A 19911-nucleotide genomic window follows, 5' to 3' on the forward strand; every position below is an offset into this window, starting at 1 on the left:
CCAGCTTGGTTTGCTGACAGTTAACAGCAGTATGCTGTTGAATGTGTTAAAACTTTGTTCAGATCAGGGAAGCTAGCATTACCGGGGTGTGGTTCTCTAAAGCACAAGCCCGTTTCCTGTGGTATCTTAGCTCATGCTGTCTTCTAAAATAGCATAGGCTGAAGTTGCAAGTGCAGACCCCATTCAAGACTTTGCTGCTCCTAAACCTAAGGTTGCTGTTCATCTTAAAGCACAGGGGCTTCCACTAGGGGGAAAAAAGTGTATCTCTTCCTGTTGAATGTACTAATTGAAGGAGGATAACTGGCCAGATAGCTTAAGTGCATTTAAGTGAGTGACAATGAAGGAATTTTGCTGGTTCCATCATGGGACCTTATTTTACTGTGCTAATAAAGTTGGGAGTTTTACAAATAAGTATCGTGCATGAATTATGAGGATACTTACTGAAGCAGCTTTATTTTAAATTTTAAGGTCTGATTTGCTCCGAATAGCTTAAAAGTTATTTGGGCACAGGTTGCAAAGAACTGCCACAACTGTTTCAGTTCTGTTTTTCTAGTGCTTCCTCTGTGCTCAGATACTTCAGAGCTCAATTACCTATGCAGACGATGTCAGATAAGAGTAGCTACTGTGTTTTATCCATAACCAGTGGGCAAAAAGACTTTTTCTTTCATGGTGGCTGGTACGTTAGTGTTTTAGGTGAACAGGAAAGACCTGAAAACAAACAAAAAAGGCAACCTGTTGCTTAATGGCTCATTTAATGTAACCCCTCTTATACTTAGATGTGGCATACGGACATCTTTGCTCTCACTGGTAGGTATGCTGGGCAAGTCAGGCTTACAAGTCAGCACTCTTTCTGGTAGAAGAGACTGCTTCCAAGTATAAGTAGCAAAGCTGTTTTTGGGAGCATTCAGCCCTTTTAACAAGCGACTGGATTCCTGGTTCACCAAAGCACTGTGAAATTAGCCAATTGTCAACATCCAGGATCTGAGGAGAATAATTTTGGGAAGGTATAGCAAGAGAACTTAAGGCATCTGCATGCTATTGAAAGCTGCTAATTTTAAACAAAGCTTGATTGCTTATGAGTTTAGGTCGTTTGCTCTTTCCTTGCTACTCCTATGGGATGGTTCTTCCTCAGTTTGATGTCATTGTGTCAGGTTTCAAAACCAACTTATTCCTTGTCTGCTTGTTCGTGATATCTTTGCTCCAATAGTGTCTAAATAGCATTCCTTACACATGCAACAATTAGGACTGCAACTCTTCTTGACTTCAGCTTTGCTGTGCTAAGCCTACTTTTAACCTCTTACGGAATATGCTTAAATTTTTAGCTAAACTTGAAACAAGAAAACTTCTAGGCTCATCATGAGGGGTTATCAAGTACAAAACAGTGGTGTGCCTCAGCTCAAGTAGGCTTTTTCCAAAACTTCAAAATGTATTTGGATGTAGTGGTTTCTTTCAGCACTTGATTTAGACTTAACTAGCAGAATGCTCCTTGCTTATGGAAAAAACCCTGGCTGTAGCTCTCTTGCAGTCTGCTACTGCTTTCTTAGTAAACAAGATGTGAAATCTGTCCATATACTCAGTAGAAATACAGGGATCAGAACTGGCTGTGATCATATCAGTATTGGGTGTTTCCTTGAACATTTCTCTGCTTCTTCTAGCTTTTTGGTCTTTAGTGTCATGTGGCTAGCTTATAGTCTAAATGTGAGTTCAAGTTATTATTAAAACTGTTAACTGCATTAACCCCACCCCTCACCCCTGGAAGGCTGGTGGAGTGTGCCTAGAGAACTGATTGCACTGATGAGCAAATAAATTGGGGTTTGTTGATGTGGGCTAAACGGCTGTTGGCAAGAAAGAGAACTATGAATGCAAGGCCTTTATGCTGGGGTTTGGTGCACTGTGAATATCTTGTCTGTACAACTTCAAATTTTGAACCTTTGCTTTGATAGAAAAGCATTAAAACAGTTTGATCTAAAATATCTGCAGTTTGTGTTCATAAACTGTGAAATATCTTTACCTTTTTCAGTTGATAGTTATGCAAATAGAAATTAATTCTCAGATAGCTTGGTGTACTTGCAGGCCTTACTTTGCCTGGTCAAAAGTTAAGGCATCTGCGTTCAGGCAGGAGTATTCCTATCTACCCCTAAGAATCCGCACAGTGTTTTCTAGTAATGCTCAGGAGTTGTGATTGGAATTGGCTATGTTTTACACTAATCTTTGAGGTGAAATGCCTCTGCTGTTTCACTTGCTTCATGAGAACTTTTGGTGAAAGGTGTACAGATGTCTTCCTGCTTCTGTGGGATGACACTGCAAACTCCCTTGCTGCAGTCCCTTGCCACTTTCATTGCACATGTGAAAATGTGATGGTGAGACTTTCATGTAAAGACAGAGTGCATCCTATAATGTTTCTTCTGGAAGATCATTCATGATCTTCTTATGTCCAAGGCTAATATTATCATGAAATCTTGACACAATATTAAAATGACACCTAAACTGTTTCTGCAGTGTTTGAGATCTTTCACCTCCCTACAAGAACTGGAAAGCAGTAGGCAACTATATAGAGATACTTCTACTGCTTTGTGAAGTGGCTGCACATACTAGTGAATATGTCAGTTCAGCATGCATCCTTTTTGCCTTAGCACATGAGATCATCCTTGCGTCCTGTCTGCTTCATACCCACAGCCCTTGGAGCATATTGGGGATTGTGCCTTATTGTTTCTCCAAATACCCATGGAGACTGGAACAGCATTATTAGCCTGCCACAGAAGATTAGTCAATACTGAGTTGTTAATGCTTCCAGGGACTTCCTTGACATTCATCCTTCAAATGGAAGGGTTGGATGTCTGGTGGTGTGTACCAAGGTTTGGAACACCTCTGCTTTTGTGAAAGTCACCAGAATGTTCTACAGCAGAAATTCAACTTCATAAGCTGTAAATGGCTCTCACATGTGTCAATATGTAGATGGGAATATTAGTAGGAACAGAGAAGATAAACTCTTACACTAAGAAACAGGAAAGTTATATTCTACAGGGAAACTGGGAACACAGTGCTGGTAGGGCAGATGACTAACTGCTGGCAGGGGTGCTCCTTGAGGCTTGGGAGCTGGTCCCTGGCTGTAGGCAGATGTTGATTTTCGTTATTGGGTAGCGTCACTTACAGCATGTGTTGTAATAATGCATTTTCTATCTTCCAGATCAGTGTGCGTGTTACCACCATGGATGCTGAGCTGGAGTTTGCCATCCAGCCCAACACTACAGGGAAGCAACTCTTTGATCAGGTAAGTGATGGAGCTGCAGAAGATCTGAAGTTGATACGGGTGTTGTGATTCTATTAAGGCAACAGCAAACAATTTCTGAAGGACTTCAAAGGTGAAGTGACAGTGTGTATAATAACTTCAAGAGAACTCAGCATAGTAAGAAATCACACTTTTTTTTTTTTTGAAAGCAACTGCATTTTTTTATCTCCAAGAATGTGTTAGGAGCTATTCTTACCTCTAATGAACTGAATTGGTGCTATAGCTCATAATAATAATAATTGGAAAGCAGTAGATGTGTGCAGTCATAATTTGTAAGATAAGTCTTATGAGGGAGCTAGCAAGATATCTTTGGCTGGCTTAGTTGCAAGCATTGTGTAATTGATTTCAAAGAGTAGTTGGTGTCTAAAACAGGAGAGGCTTAGCTGCGTTTCAAATGTTGCTGCAACCCTTAAGTGCAGCTGAAGTGATATTCTATACTCCCATCAGGCCCTGAGGCAAATCTTAAGAGAAGTTATATACTGTACTGTATTGGGCTGTCTTCATCTGGGCGCTTCAGGCTTCCTCTGCATTCACTGGCTAGGCAAATTTCTTCCTACTTTGGCCCAAACAGAAGCAGGGAGGCATGTGCAGCCTAAAGTTGGAGCAACTGGGGACAGACATTATCAATTGCAGCAGTTGAAACTTTGACAGGCTCCACTCTGTTTCACTGCTGTAACCCTGAAGGCCATGGATTTGCTACTTGGAGGAAAATCTGAACAGTAAATTCATAGCTTAAAGAAAAGTAAAATGAATCTTGGATTAATGACAAGATGAAGGAACTGCCGGACCAGATATATCAGATATGGGTGTGGTTCAGTAGTGCTAAGTGTTCTGGGGCCAGCTTTACATAGTACCTATCTTAATGAAGAAAGATACTGAAGGGCTGACCCACCCATAGAAGTCAGCCATTTAATTTGGGGCCAGCAAACCTAACTTAAAATTTGTTTTAGATGTTTAACCACAAACTACTGCTTTCTCTCATAACTCAGCTGCATGATTCAACACTAGATCTTATATTGCTGTTTGCAGCCCAGCCCCAAAATGGAGGGAATAGAGTGAGATCCTAGGCTTTACTAAAAGAGCATCTTTTCATAATGGGAAAACCGGAAAGCCTTTCAGGAAAGTTCTGAGTTGCAGTGTAGTTCTCAGCTGTCAGTGTGTTATTATGCAGTAGCTCCTACTTATTTTAGCCCTGTGTGGTCTCAAATCTGACAGTTTTTGACTGATAGAAGTGAGAGCCAGATTTTGTCCAGAATCCGTGTATGCAACATGGAACTCCACTGCAGTTAGTTCATGGCAGCATATGCCAATGAAGCTGAGGTGACATACCCCCAAGTTCCTCAGAAGGTGAACTGTTTTTTTTTGGAGGGGATGTTCTTCATGTGGATGCTTCCCATGATTATTTTTCAATATCTGGTTTCTGATATTATCCAAGCAAAGAACCAGGTGCTAAGAAGTGATACTATTGAAGTCAGTAGTATTTTTAATCTGCACATGATTTTTTCTTTTTTTTTTTTTTTTTTTTTTTTCCAGTTGGCTCTAGACCATCTGCAGCTTTTGCTGCAAACTGACATTGTGGTGGCAGACTTGGGCTTCAGCTATTTGTCTCTGAGAAGCATCTGATCATGTTTCCAGTATGGGAGCTCTTCATGTCTTAGTAATTGATTTCACTCCTTTGTGTTGTGTTCTCAAACAGCTGCATGTTCTCCTCCTTGCAGTGTGTTTCACACAGCACCTGTCTACACAGAAGTTTTGTTTTGTTTTTTCCATAGCAAACACTTTGCAAAGTGAGAAAACAAATGCTGTTGCAGAGCTAAGTTTCTGAGTTGGTAAACGAGGCAGTGTTTACTTCAATTAAATTGGATTGTAGGTGGAGTTGGAAGGGGAAATACAGTGGGGAAAAAGGTGTCTGAAGGTAGCTGTTAAACATTTGCTGTTTCTAAAAGTGGACACCATCTGTCTATACTGTCCATATATCATACTTGCTGGAATAAGAATTAAACTGTTTTCTACTGCCTAGTGCACAAGATTACCTTGTGAAGGTAGTGATGTTGGTTCCTGATAGGGCTGTTACTGAAATGAATGTCCTAGAGCTTCACCAGTGGCAGATTTCCAGGCTTTGACTAAATGATTAGTCGAAGACCTAGCGCAACAGTGCTAGCTGGTGTTTGTGTGGTATCATCACTGTGGTGGTGGTAGAAAGACTAACCCTCTGCCAGGGCTTGAGAACGTGGTAAGCAGTAAGGTAGGGAGTTGGCAGTAGACGTGGGGATGTCAAAAGTGTTCCACCTCTAACATGAATAAGGAGTCTTGGAGGCTACTGCAATGTAAGCGGTTGAGGAGCCTAATCCCAGCTGCTTGTTGCTGCCCTGCAGTCTAATCGTTGGTCCTTTACAATTAAGGAAACTAATTGCAAAGGAGGTAGCTATTCAGCTCCTGCCACAATGGGAAACATTTCATCTTGGTCTCTGAATGCAGATACACAACAGACTGTCTGTCCATCTTTTTTTTTTTTTTTAATGGAAAATTCAAGGCTCTTTTCTATTGCAAAAAAACTTTATAGTCAGACTTGCACATAAAGGAAAGCAAATACTTCTATATGGACATGCTCAAACAGTTTATTGATCTTTGCGTAAAGAACTAACTGAATACTGAACCAAAACATGAGAGCCTCTAGTGAGCTGACAACAAATACTAAACTTGCTCCCTTTAGTATGGGGATGCGGCTTTGAATATGTTGTCAGCTGGCATATATCCAGTATGTTTCAAATGGCTGTTCATGTGGATTAGTTCCTGTAAAGGGATAGTCTGGAGCTGTTCCCCCTGCTGACACGGGGACTAAGCAGCGACTGCTGTCTGACTGATAATCTGTTCACTCTATCTCAGTTTCTATCCAGAGGTAGTCTTGGGTCCCATGATGGGGTGTGTAAGAACAAAGTTATGGCCATTCATTTTCTGGCTCTCTTAAACTATGTTGTGCTCCTGGAATTGCTAATCTAGTATTTTCTGCATGATGCTGGTTCTGAAAAAGGAGCTGCTTTCATGAATGCTTTTTTGAGGGAAAGGAGTGTTCCTCTACAAAGCAAACTTATGGTTTTGCTGCTCTAGCACTTTGACTTGGTGTGAAACCTGAAGTTTGACTCTTTCACAGAAAAATTTTAAGAGATCCTGCATGTTTTTGCCCTAGAGTGCCCTTTCACTTTGAGCTGTCAGTTCTGATTTAAGCAAAAAGGAAGCTGCTAAGCATTACCCAGGTTTCTAGCTGCACAGCTACCTCGGTGCATGCTGCTGGCTTTGTTCAGTAACATTTAGGCAGTATTTGTTTCCACCTGTTGTATATAAAGGTAGATAAATGTATTCATGATGCCACACATAATTCTGACCTATTCTGAATAGGATTCAAAAGACTTTTGGAAAGCTTGTATCTAGGTAGTAGCTTCATGAGGAAGAACAGTTTGAGTCTAAAGTTCTATAGTAACAATAGGTGAACGGGCTTGAGGTAGCAATGTTCCTGTCTCCCTCTTTCCTGCTTGGTTAAATTCCAAAGTGAATTTTTGTAGTGTTAGAATAACACAGATGCTTCACTGCTTTGTTGGAAGTAGTTTTCTGCCCCAAAGTAGCTGGATGTAGAAATATTGAGCTGACACACAGTGCAGTAACATCATGATTTATGCTAGAGATCTTCCTATAACACCCCATCCCCTAGGCTTGTAACTGTACAGCTTTAGCTTAAATAGCTTAAGCTTGTGGGCACAGACAAAACCTGGATTGACACAGGAGGATTGTACTGTCTGTCTTCTGCAGCTTTGCTTATGTACCTCTTTGCTTATGTACCTCTTAGCATCAGCTGCTGAGCACCAGTGCGTACTGACTCACTAGCAAAACCAGTAACTCTGCTCCCATTCCTCAGGTGCTAGTGATCGATTAAAAGAAGAGCTTGAAAGAAGGGCTATGCCTGTCAGGGGTGCTGCTATCCCATAGGCCTGATTACTTCACAGGTACCTTCTAATACTGCTTTCCTGCGGATGCAGGGCACAGGCACTGCAACAGCAATAGCTGCTTGTTTTTCTCCTTTGACCCTTTTCTGTATCAGACTGAAGTGCAGTTGGACTGGGGACTTGTGTGTTAAAGTGTTGCTTTGCCTTGTGTATCTCCTACATGTGAAAGATTAACCCTTTCTCTGGTAAAACTGCTTAGCTACTTATTGCTATGGATAGCTTTGAAGTTGTGTCCCTTCAATCTTTTTTACTCTCAAACTTCCTTTTGTGGGGTAAATTGATTCTAGCTTATGTCAGTGAGATTTTGGCCTGTTGTGGGGGTGAGGGGGACTAGCCTGTACCTTGGACAAGGAGAGAGGTAACTAACTTGCTTAAGTGCTCCACAGTTGGCTGGCTGGAAAGCTTTCACAGAAATGCCCTGGTATAGTGGATGCTGCACCTTACAGGGTCCTCAGGCAGCCTGTGTACAGACTAGTCACAAAATCTTCAACTGCTTTGATTTCTGTGGTATGAAAACATACTCCCTTCTTCCATGTCTCCCACATGCTGTATGAGGCAGCTTCTCAAACACTTTGTTTGTGATCACTTTTGACCTTGCATCCTGCTGGTGCCTTGTTCTTTCATTCCCTTTCAGAGCCCCTTATTCCTTCTCGTCCCTGCTAGAGTCTTAGCTGTCTGCTATACTAGGTCTGTTGGGTGGTGAATGCAGTTGATGGGTGGGGATCTCTACCCATTTGATAGGCCTTACATCAGGATCTTGTTTTTAACAATGAGTTGTGGTTACTAAACTGTTCAGTCACTACTTCCTTCCCCAACCTAAAATGAACTCTATTTCTCCAATTTCAGGACAGATTTGCTTCTCAGTGATGTGGTTAGTGCTCTTTGACCCTATAGCTGACCATGTAAACTTCAGGCCTTCCAATGCTAGCTTTTGGACATTGCAAAGACCAGGAGATGGTGGCTTCAGCATGTGACTCCAGAATAAGCCTTTAGAGTAACCAAAGCACCCAGTCTCATTAATTGGACAGAGATCACCTTTAAGAGCCATGAAGCCAAGTCACAGGTTAAGGAGAAATGAGACATTAGAAAAACTTTAGTATCTGTCACTTCAGACTTTCAAAGCATGTGGTTAGCCTTCCTAGGAGGCTTTTCCTCAGTTTCATGAGCTTTTGGGGTCAAAACTAAGCTTGTAATAGAAAAGTGCACTCAGGTGTGGGTTAAAATCGTAACAATAAGCATCTCTCTGCTCTCTCTAAACCTAGTCACTGATGCTGTGTTTTATGTTCAGCACTGAGCCTAATACATAGTGGAGTGTGGGGCTATTTTTTTTTTCTTCTTAATCTCGAGGATCCTACAAATTTCATTAAGAGCCAGAGCTGCTAAGATTCTGAGTTTATGTGCTCTGCCCTGGCTTGCTTATCTGCTGCAGTGAGTTTAGTGGTTCTGTTGAGTACCAATTTCAGTCTCTTCTTTCACGGTTGCTAAAGATTACAACACGGGCTGACCGAATCGCACTCAACTTGTGAGTAACTCCAGCGGAATTGAGCTATGTTTGGAATAAAAGTGGATGGTCTCTCATGGCCTGTAAACTAAGCTTTGAGAGGAGGGAGACTGTAGAGAAGCCTTTAGCCTTGGTAAGGTTCTACCTAGTAGTGTTTGAATACATAGGAAACTGGTCTGGAGCACTTGATCCAGTAGATGAAAGCACTGAACCGAAAACTTGCTATAGCAGTTTCATGGTAGAAAGCAGCAAGTCTTGGGACAGTGGCCGATTCCTCCAGCAAACCCCAGAACTCTTGTTTGTGTAATGAAGGCTTGTGGTTGAGTGGTATGGAAATGGGTCTCAAATTTCACAGGAACATGTGGAAACTTAATGGCTTTTATAAAAGCAGTAGTCTGACCAAAAACGGACTGCTTGTTGCTAAGGAGATCAATGGCAAACACTAATAAGCTTAAAAACTCAAAGATCATCCTGTCATTTAGCACTTTGGCATTTTAGCACTTTGAAAGGGAAAGTTAGGAATATATCCATCAGCCAAATGGAAGGGGAACAGTTGAGTATTTATGGCTGATGGTAGATGGAGCCCACCTTGGGTGTTAGGGTACCTGGAAGACCATGTTCTAAGTTGTTTTTGGCTATGGCATATGAAACTGTAGGTGTGGCACCAGTTCAGAGCTCATCCAGCAATAAGGTTTGCTAGCAGTTTTCTCTCAAGTACTTGACATGCCTGTCATAGAAAGGGAGAGAGGCCCACTTCATCTTTAACAAGGACAGCAGGTGAGATTCAAGACAGATTTGTGCTGTGGTACAGCCTGGGGTGCTTTGGCCTTTGGCACAGGAACTTACTCTGAGTGGAATGTCTTCTCCTCTGCTGGAATGCTTTGGTCTTGCCCATGTGTAGATAGTGCTTTCATGCAGGATCTGCACTTGTTTGCCAGTGTGGTGGTGTATTTTCCTGGGCTGAGAATGAGGGCAATCTTCAATCGTCATCTTGATGCTAAAATCTACATTTAAGGGGCTGCCTATGGCTCTCCTTCTGCTGTGGAGCAGGACTCAATGGCAAGAACATAGTTTGGAGGGAGATGGGTGAGTGCTGAGGGGAAGGACAGGAAGAGTCATGCAGACCTGGAAAATGTGGAATAAGGAGAAGTGAGAGAAAAGGTTACCTGGAAGACCTTGTGTTTCTTCTCTGAACGCAAGTTAAAAAAAAAAAAAAATTGTACCACTGTGTGCTTACTTAGACTGTCTGCAGTGAGAGTCACCAGAAATGCACCTTTTCCCCTGAGGCAGTATTGCTTACTGTGTGGAATTTTAAGCTAAGGATACTTGATGAAGAGCTTTGTCATGGCTAGTCAAGGTACTGTGGGACAGCTGGATTTTAAGGCTGCCTGTAATCTGTTGCCAGTTGTAGACTAAGCCTTGTACTGCAGGCTGAACAAGACCCAGGGACTGACTTAATGTTCTTCCTGGCATGAAGAAAAGATGTCACTCTCTAGACAAGAGTGTAAACTTCAAGTAGTTAAGTATAGTGGCCTGGGTTAAACAATACTCTGTAGTCTTCTGTCCTGTGTGCCAGCCCTTCTCCATCCTTGGCCACTGCCAGTAAATGTTTGCTTTTTGGAACATCTCGCAGTTCATCAGGGCTCTGAATGCTGTACACCCGCAAACATAATTGGGCTGCTAACTGCCAGCCAGACTCCTTGCAGCTGTAGAAAGCTGTTTCTTCATGCTTTTTCCCTTGCTAACTGGAATTAAACCTGTGAAAGCTGAGGTGGGAAGGAGGGATTAGGACTATCTTTTTTCCCCCTTGCCCCCCCAATGCAGTAGCAGCTTGGGGTGTGATGTTGTGTGCTGTGCCGTCTCCCCCCTCTCCTCTGTCCAGTCCGTTGTTGTCACTGCTATTGCTGTGCAGACTTCTGCTGTGGAATAAAAGTCCTTTTGTGCAGGGCCTCAGTGTGATGCCGTTCAGTTCCTTGCTGGCAGTCCAGCTTGTTGAATTTCCAGGCATAAGCTGCTGACAAATGGAAGTGAGGCAAGCAGACACATACAGCAGAGGGGGGAGCTTCCATCCCATTCAAATGTTAATGCTGCCAAGAACAGAGCTTTCCTTAGGCTCTAGGACAGCCTTTCTTTCTCTCCTTGTACCACGTGCTTTCAATGCATACAGCAAACTCTGATTCTTCTCAGAAAGTCTCCTTAGCTGTGTGCATCCTACTATGTGATATGCACGAGTGAGGGTTTATCTGCCCCACATTCCCCTGTGTTTACAGGGGCTTTAGGCCAGGTTTGCAGTTCATGTTCAAGCAAGGACAGGCTGAATAATTTCAGGGACTCCAGTGGGATGATGTATATAGACTATGTGGCCATGTGTAGGTTTTGTCTGTGTGTGCTGCTAATAGCATGCCTCTGCTGAAAGCTCCCTTTGGTTTTTGGGTCTGAAAGGAACTAGGGCCCTAATGCTGCTTTTGTAAGGCCAGAAGAAATGTCTGATCCAAGCCCTAAAGAATCTAACTGGTACTGTGTTTGTGGGGAACCTACATCCTTGGTGTTGTATCTTGCCAAAGCTAGAGACCACATCAGAAGGGAACAGAGTGCATCCTTAGGATTCAACAAGGAAGTAATTTAAAAGGAAGTAGGCATTTAGGGAGAAATCGTACAACATGGGACAAGGCACTACAAAATTACCTCAACTTACCTGACAGGGGGGACACCACGATCAGGCAGCTAGATTTCCCAGGGTGAGGCTCATCCAGGTGTTGAGTGCCTCTGAAGGAGCAAGCCTGAGGGGTGGGTGGTGTGTAAAGGCAGCTTAGTGTTGTACTTCAGGTACAGTGTCCACCCAAAGACAAGTGTCTTCTCCCTTCCCCTTCCTTGTCTAGTAATGGAGGTGACAACTAAGTGCCTTGTTTGCTGGTATGCGAACAACTCCTGGGGGTTCAGGAGAGAAGTGGCGGAACTTCAGTTTCTAGACTTACTGGACCCTATGGCATGTCCCAGACTTGCCAGGGCACAAAGCTGTGGCCTCCTGCTAGTGAACAGGCTTTACCAAGAAGCTTCCGCCCCTCCTTTTACCAGCAGTAGCATTATATGGCAGTAGTCTTGCCCCCCCATGAGGCTCTTGGCTCATGTTACAATATGTCTTTAAAGCCTTCTTAACTCTTATTTATATAGCACCCATGGTGTGCTAGGGAAATGACCAAGGAGAGACCTTACATAGCTGTGTAGTTAATTTCTGTGATGGCTCTTTGTCCTGGCACAAGAGATGGCATATCAATTTACCTACTGCAGTACCTCTTACCGGTGCCACTCATTAAAGAGCTGCGTGAAGGCTCTGTTCTCAGCTATTGGTGGAGTAGAACACAAATCTTAAAATAGCACAACCTAGTAGGACACAACCTAGTAGGGTGATTCATGGCTTGCCCAGGAGTGGTACATTTGTATGATAAGTGAGGGGTGTACCTGAAAATGGAGCTGCATTTTTGATTCCTGGCAGCTATTACACCTGTCAGACCTGTTGCATCGTATTTTGGCTATACGTGTTGGCTCATAAGTAGCTGAAGAAGATAGTGTCCCAGCTGTTGTTCATAAATAGCAACAAGCCTTAAAGAGATGAGGGGGAGAGAGAAGAATATATCTCCTACTTAAGACCCCCTCAGATGACCTAAGACCTATGTACGTGCACTATAGCAGGGGAGGCAGAAGGCTAGGGCACTGGTGGTCTTCGTGTTCAGCTGAACTTACCTCTAACATGTTCTCTTCCACCAGTGAGATCAGCCCGTCTGGCTGGGGCATTTGCTAATCATCTTTCTTCCAGGTCGTCAAGACAATTGGTCTAAGAGAGGTCTGGTTTTTTGGACTTCAGTATCAGGACACCAAGGGCTTCTCAACATGGCTGAAATTGAACAAAAAGGTATGTTTGCTCCAAGTGTTTCACTTGTCCTGGGTTCCCTTCTCTTGGAGGGCAGGGACAAATTCAGTCTCCATACTTCTGTCAGGGATCTGTTCTTGCCTCTCCACACACCTGAAATACTGCAAGATTAGCGAGTTGGTGTTGCCTTCCTTCAGTCCACACACCCCCTCCCCAAGGTACAAGGAGTCATGCTGTCTGACCTTGCCCTCCCGCATCTGGTCCTGTTTGTTATCCAGGCAGATCTGTTACCCTTCCTGGTAACACACTAATGTGGTGCTCATGAGTATCTTGGTTGGAGAGAAACCTGGAAAGTAGCTTATGTAGCACTGATCATAACCAGTGGCTTGTGATAAGTCCTGTGGGGAGAGGTGATGAGGTATTTAGCGGTAAGGAATGGAAAATCCTTGCTGTTCTGCCCACTCACTTCTGCATTGGAAAGAATAACTTTTTTTCTAATGCATGCTTGTCTTCCTGTTCATAAACCTGCTCCCCTTCACTTGGTATGTAGGCTATAAAATCTGATAACTTTGTTCCAGGTAACAGCACAAGATGTACGCAAAGAAAGCCCCTTGCTTTTCAAATTCCGTGCCAAGTTCTACCCAGAGGATGTGGCAGAAGAGCTGATCCAGGACATCACGCAGCGCCTTTTCTTCCTCCAAGTGAAGGAGGCAATTCTGAATGATGACATTTATTGCCCTCCAGAAACAGCTGTCCTTCTGGCTTCTTATGCTGTCCAGTCAAAATATGGAGACTTCAACAAAGAGGTGCACAAGTCTGGCTACCTTGCCAGTGACAAACTGCTCCCACAGAGGTAAGTGAACCTGGGTAGTCTTACACCTTTGCCTTAAAGGGTTTGGGATTTTTTTGGGGGGGGGGGGGGGGGGGTGGTGATTGGATAGTTCAGAATAAAATACAGCCTGGTGCCTCTGAGGATTGGGATTAGTATTCATTTAATTAAGAGCTTTAATCTTAAACATCCTATTGCTACTGAAGAATCTCTAATCAGAAGTAGTGAGAGAAGCTCCAAACAAAAAAAAAAAAGTAATGCTCCAAGGAGAAGCATAACTGAATACAACTTGTCATTTCTCAGAAGTCTGAATACTGGCTGCTGTGTCTCTAGTGAGCCTTGTAATAAAACTGTATTTCCTGGAATATTTTTGTGGGGTAACTGTGATGCCAATGGAATATTTATTGAAGCGTTAATCAAGAGTGATGTGACTGTGTGCGCATAAATGTAGTGGCTGGTCTCAGACATCCCATGTACTCTTTCTAGAGTTCTGGAACAGCACAAGCTTAACAAGGACCAGTGGGAAGAGAGGATCCAGGTGTGGCATGAGGAACATCGAGGAATGATTAGGTAACTGATGCAGTGTGAAACTGCTGTATTTAAAGTAGTGTGATATATGCTAGTGTGTAATGTATGAATGCGTACAAAAAATCTGTGGCTTGCTTAGGATGAGTTAGCATTCTTGAGGTTATTCTGCTCAGAGTAACTAGGTTCACATGCCTCTGCTCTTTCTAGTCCACATCAGCTGGCTGTTCTTAGTAAAACAAAACTGAGCTTGCAGAGTGAGTTTGTTATTTTCTACTAGGGTGATGCTTGGAACCTTTGCCAGCTTGTTGCTGCTCTGCCCATGTAGAAGACAGCACCTTCTTGCTCTGATGGCTTATAGACTCAAAAAGGAATATCTGCTTTCTTTTTGCACATTGCAGAGAAGATGCTGTCTTGGAGTACCTGAAAATTGCACAGGATCTGGAAATGTATGGTGTGAACTACTTCAGCATTAAGAACAAGAAGGGGTCTGAACTCTGGCTAGGTGTAGATGCTCTTGGACTCAACATTTATGAGCAGAATGACAGGTAATAAACCTCCTGTCCTCATCATTACCTTCAGCTCCTTTCCAGTGTAAAGGTGTTCAAAACTAATCTTTTCTGGAATTCAAGTCTTTAAACTCTACAATTTCTATATCATTCTTGGCTGTGTTTTTGACACTGCCAGAATAATCCATTAAACATGCTGCTTGGGACCAAAAAAATACAAGAAATTGGCAAATCTTATCAGGCTAGTTTTACTTGTATCCCTAGTCTTCCTGCCACAGATGCATTCTCCAGTTCTATTTTCCATTAAAAAAAAAAAGTGGGATTGAAAAACTGTTTCTTATGTTTGTAGTTCATTTGCATGACTAATTTTGTTGGCTGATTCCAGTCAACATAAGAGTACTGAAATATGAGGGCAAATTTGGTAGTATTTTGAGCTATGTATTGTAAGTCAAGAATTTGGAATGACTTGGGGCTTTTTTATTTCCTTCTGCTTTCTATTTCTGCAGGCTAACACCGAAAATTGGATTCCCTTGGAGTGAGATCAGAAATATCTCATTCAATGACAAGAAATTTGTTATCAAGCCTATTGACAAGAAAGCACCAGTAAGAAGCAACATTCAAATTAAACTTTTGGCTTCTTAGCTGAATGATCTTTTTTTATTTATTTATTTTTTTAATTGCACACAATCTTTTCATCACTAATGTCAACACTGATTTAAGGAGTGCTCTACTACCTGATCTGTTCAGGGCACTATGCACAGAATGGGTCTAATGGCAGTAAGGTGACAGTTGAGATTTTTTTCTGGCTAGGAGGGTAGAAATTTATCCAGTATAACCTCAAGCTGTTGAAAGTCAGTGGCAGGGAGAAGCTCTGCTTAGGGTTTCTGATTCTCCTAAGACTGTTCAGATTCTCTGATAATACAATTAGGGATCTGAGGCACCTATGTTAACTGTGAATGCTTCCTTTGCAGCCTGTTGGCTTTAGTAGTGTGTGGAATGGTCTTTTACAGTTTTTCACCTTACTTGAAGCTGAAGCTTCAGGTCGTTTTGTAGGGTATGCTGGGAAGGTTTTTTTTCTTGCAGATTTATAATGAACGTAATTGGTTTAATCTTTAAGGCTTATTAATTTCCTGTGTCAGCTGATACCTTCTGTTCTTCTAGTCATTCTTGTTGCACTGCTGCTTGGAAGCATTTCCCTGCTGCTGTTGCTCCTTTTTAACAGAACAAAGTTATTTATCCATTGGAAATAATGTTTAACACACTTTCTGGCATAAGACAAAACATTACACTCGATGTGGCTGGCCAGACTATTGCATTAAATAACTTAAGTGGGGAGAAAGGTGGGAGAAGACATAGTCTCAGTGTACCCGGTGAACCAGCCCCTGATGGGGTTTGTAACAAAACAGTGAGGCTAAGTTGCTGTGTAGTCTATGTGCTAGTGATGCTTTACAATGAAATGCAGAACACTCTAACAAGAAGTTGGGTACTTCTGCCCTGTGTGTGTTTGTCAGGTTGAAATTCATTCCTGAAAGATAGGTGTCTAACTACAACCGCTGATGAATTAGACATTGTTAAGAAAAGCTAGCTAACAATTCTAGAATGCTTAGGGTCTTGTAGTGTATTGCATACATGAGGGGCTTCTTATGCTGAAAGAACAGGTCGAATACTGTCTTTTTCTTGTCCCAAGGACTTTGTATTCTATGCCCCTCGGTTACGGATTAACAAACGAATCTTGGCACTTTGCATGGGGAACCATGAGCTCTACATGCGCAGACGTAAACCAGATACCATTGAGGTGCAGCAGATGAAGGCACAGGCTCGGGAAGAGAAGCATCAGAAACAGATGGAGAGGTTGGTAGGGTTCTGAGTAACCTGGACTTGGTCAATTGCTGCATGATAGCATCACATGCTAGATAAATTGCTGGCAGCACCTTAATCTGCTTGAGCCAAAAATAGAGCAGACTGCTTTCTGCTTCAGTAGATCTAATGGGATGAATGACAGTCATTACAAATGTGACCCACCATCACTTTCTTAAAGATTTGTCTGTCTATTTGATGGGACTAATATGCATCCTGATATAAGGAGATTTCCCTTATAACATTGCTATTATGAACTTGCCATTGAGATGAATGCCAGCAGAGCTTTTTCCTTCTGCATTTCAATAAAGGGGTGGGTCTGGAGTAAAACTCATCAGCTGAGTGTTGTAGTGCACATCCCTTGTGTGCTCATGGCTTCACTAGGAAGCACTCCAATCTGAGTAGCTGTTAATTTGAAATTGCATTATGACTTCCCCCTCATCAGAGCCCTGCTGGAGAATGAGAAGAAGAAGAGGGAGTTGGCAGAAAAGGAGAAGGAGAAGATTGAGCGTGAGAAAGAGGAGCTAATGGAGAGACTCAAGCAAATTGAGGAGCAAACCAAGAAAGCTCAGCAAGGTAACATGAAATGTTCCAGTATTTCCTTAGATGCATAGTCTGAGTGAGAAGGGTTCAAGCAGTAAAGCTATGAGCATCTCTGAGCCATTTGGCTCTCCAGTATTGTATGCTAACTGGTGTTAGGGACCTGGTTTAGCTTTCTGAAGCTGACTGTAAGCTTCCATATGCAGCTGCTGAAATAGGACTTGCATTAAAGAGATGGGTGGCAGCCAAGATGCCCCTCTGGCAGTGAGAGTACCTTGCAGTTGTTCATGTGCTGGCTGGAAGCTTTATCCCAGCACATCAGAAAAGGATGGAGTCAGTGTAGCACGGGTCACACCAGCCAGTACTCTGATGTGATTACTGTCTAATTGCTTGGCCAGTGTTAGTGTGGTGTTGCCCAAGCAAAATGCTGTATGCTTCTCTGCCTTTGAGGATGTCATTTTGGGGTGGGTACTTCCCCACAAATCAGTTGGGCAAGTAGTCTGTTGGCTTGGAACAGGCCTGGCTCTTAGTCTTCCAGCTCTAGTTACAATGTTAAGGAGAGGAAAGGGGACAGTTACTTGCATCTCTCCTCTACCTGTCCTTCTGAAGGAAAACCCTTATCCAGAATGTAGGTGTAAGGGCACCTTCCTCTTTTACTGCCATTCTTTACTTTATTTCTCTTTGAATGCTCTCCCCTGTTCTTTCAGAACTGGAAGAACAGACTCGCAGAGCTATGGAGCTGGAACAGGAGAGAAAACGAGCTCAGGAGGAAGCAGAGAAACTGGCTAAAGAACGTAGAGAAGCAGAAGAGGCAAAGGAGGCCCTATTGAAAGCATCCCATGATCAACAAAAGACCCAGGAACAGCTGGTAAGTGGGTGAGCTGAAAACTGGGTAGGGAAAATAGTGACAGGGTAGGCATCTAAGGTCTTGAAGCAAAAAAGACTATGAATATAGTGAGGAAGCATAGTTTGGTTCTTTGGTTTTTTTAGCCTCAAGCAGATGAACTTATATCTAAATACAAGTGTATTTGTACAGTAGATCTGGATTTCTGTGCTTTTTGCCTTTTTTTCGTATGTGACACTGGGAACAGAGTGTAGAGCTCACTGATTGCTTTCCCTGGTTTGGATTCAAAGAACTGAGTTCTGTAGCATTATTTGGAGGAGAATAAAAAAACCAAAACCCACAACAAAACCTGAAACTCTTTTGGCTTCCTTTTCCCTTGCATCGTGGAGATATAGGTGGGACTGAAGTTTACAGGAAGGCTTTCTCCTTACAGAAAAGATGTTAGAGTTACTGTTTTCATTCAGGACTTGGACTAAATGCTTAATTTAGCAAGTACTTTGGTTTTGTCCCCACTAAAAGCCTTTCTTTTGCAGGCTGCTGAGATGGCAGAACTCACAGCTAGGATCACGCAGCTGGAGCTGGCCAGGCAGAAGAAAGAGAGTGAAGCCCAGGAGTGGCAACAGAAGGTAAAGCAGAATCTGAGCAAATGGCAGTACTTTTTGTGGAGTTGCTCTCATTCTGTGTTGTGACCTAAACTACTGCACTAGATACCACACTAGACTGAGTGTCTGCAAGCTTGAGGCTGTTGTAAATACCCATCCTCGCTTTTCTTGGTGGAATGAGTGCCTTATTCTAACTCCATGTAGAAATATTTTGACTAATTAGGCCTAAAGCCCATTTTCCCTTTATTATAATAATTCTGAAAATCTCTGAAGTGTTAGCCAGCAGAAAGTGTTGCAAATGATTGTGGCTGAGTAGCTTTGGAACATGCCCCTTCAGTGTGCAAGAGGTGCAAGCTTTCCTGTAATAAGCACTGAGTAGCACTTCTGTGCACTTCTGCAAAGTCGCATGCACTCAGGATTATATTGTCTAACTCACTGTGGCATGCCCTACTGCAGGCACAGATGGTGCAGGAGGACCTAGAAAAGACCAAAGAGGAGTTGAAGACTGCCATGAGCACCCCTCATGTCACTGAGCCCATGCACTCTGAGAATGAGCATGATGATGAGCAGGATGAGAATGCAGCAGAAGCCAGTGCTGAGCTACGATCAGAGGCCACCATCAAGGACCGCAGTGAGGAGCAGCGCACCACTGAAGCAGAGAAGAACGAACGGGTCCAGAAACACTTGAAGGTAAGAAGTTGGCAGCAGAGAGGGTGTGTGTCTGGATGCTGCTTCTATTCTTCTTGCCATTAATTGCAGCTGGGAGGTATTACTGGTATCCTTAAAAAAACCAAAGGGGGTGGGGAAGAGAGGTGATCATGATCTTGCCAGATAGCTGTGTAAAACCATTGAGCAGAGAGGCAGATCTTGTCTCCTGGCACTTGACTTCCATTTCACTGAAAGTAGTAAAGTATTTTCAAGCAGTGCCAAAAAGCAGCATCTGTCAGACGTAGTGTGCTTATGTGACTCTTGCCAGCCATCTGACAGCTGTTAATAGTCCTGGCTGCAATGAATCAGAGAACTTGGTCCAGTTCCTATCAAGCAGCTGTCTGTAACTGCCTTGTCTGTCTGCAACTGGGTTGCATTGCAAAACCGAGAGCAGCCCACTAGGGCTCAGCACAGAGGGAGTAGTGCTGCACCACCTTCTCGTAAGGAACTCCAGTGTTCTGGTGTTGACTCTGTCCAAGCATTTTGTTACACTGCCTGCTAGCTGCCTGATTTGCATCGTGCTTTGCTTGTTCTGCATCATGCTGTGGTGGTTATACACAGGCAGAGTGACAAAGGTGTGCTTTATCTTCTGCAGCGAGTTTCTTTTGTGGTAGAAGGCTAGTAATTGCTCAAATTCTGCAAGATGCTCCTGTTGTCTTTAGGGATCCTTCCACTTGACTCTTTTTCTGAAGTACATTGGAGACAGTCTTTCATACTGTGCTAGACAAAGATAAATAGGGTGACAGACTGCCTGATGTTTTCTACCTTCAAATGTTATGGAAAAATATTAACAACTTCCACAGAATCACAGAATTACTTAGGTTGGAAGGGACCTGTTAAG

General features: G+C 42.9%; 1 protein-coding gene across 2 annotated transcripts in view; it reads left to right on the forward strand.

The window, feature by feature from the left end:
* The window catches only part of MSN (moesin), a 48316-nt gene that overhangs the window by 25008 nt on the left and 3397 nt on the right, over positions 1-19911 (forward strand). For both annotated transcript variants that reach the window (XM_029997013.1, XM_029997014.1), the window contains exons 2-12: positions 3188-3271; positions 12603-12698; positions 13235-13509; positions 13972-14055; positions 14412-14558; positions 15026-15122; positions 16207-16370; positions 16822-16952; positions 17624-17784; positions 18294-18386; positions 18819-19052. In XM_029997013.1, coding sequence (XP_029852873.1) covers positions 3188-3271; positions 12603-12698; positions 13235-13509; positions 13972-14055; positions 14412-14558; positions 15026-15122; positions 16207-16370; positions 16822-16952; positions 17624-17784; positions 18294-18386; positions 18819-19052 — 1566 coding nt within the window. The remainder of the gene's footprint in view (positions 1-3187; positions 3272-12602; positions 12699-13234; positions 13510-13971; positions 14056-14411; positions 14559-15025; positions 15123-16206; positions 16371-16821; positions 16953-17623; positions 17785-18293; positions 18387-18818; positions 19053-19911) is intronic.

This window comes from Aquila chrysaetos, chromosome 21 (genome assembly GCF_900496995.4).
Source record: "Aquila chrysaetos chrysaetos chromosome 21, bAquChr1.4, whole genome shotgun sequence".
In the NCBI taxonomy this organism is placed as follows: Eukaryota; Metazoa; Chordata; class Aves; order Accipitriformes; family Accipitridae; genus Aquila; species Aquila chrysaetos.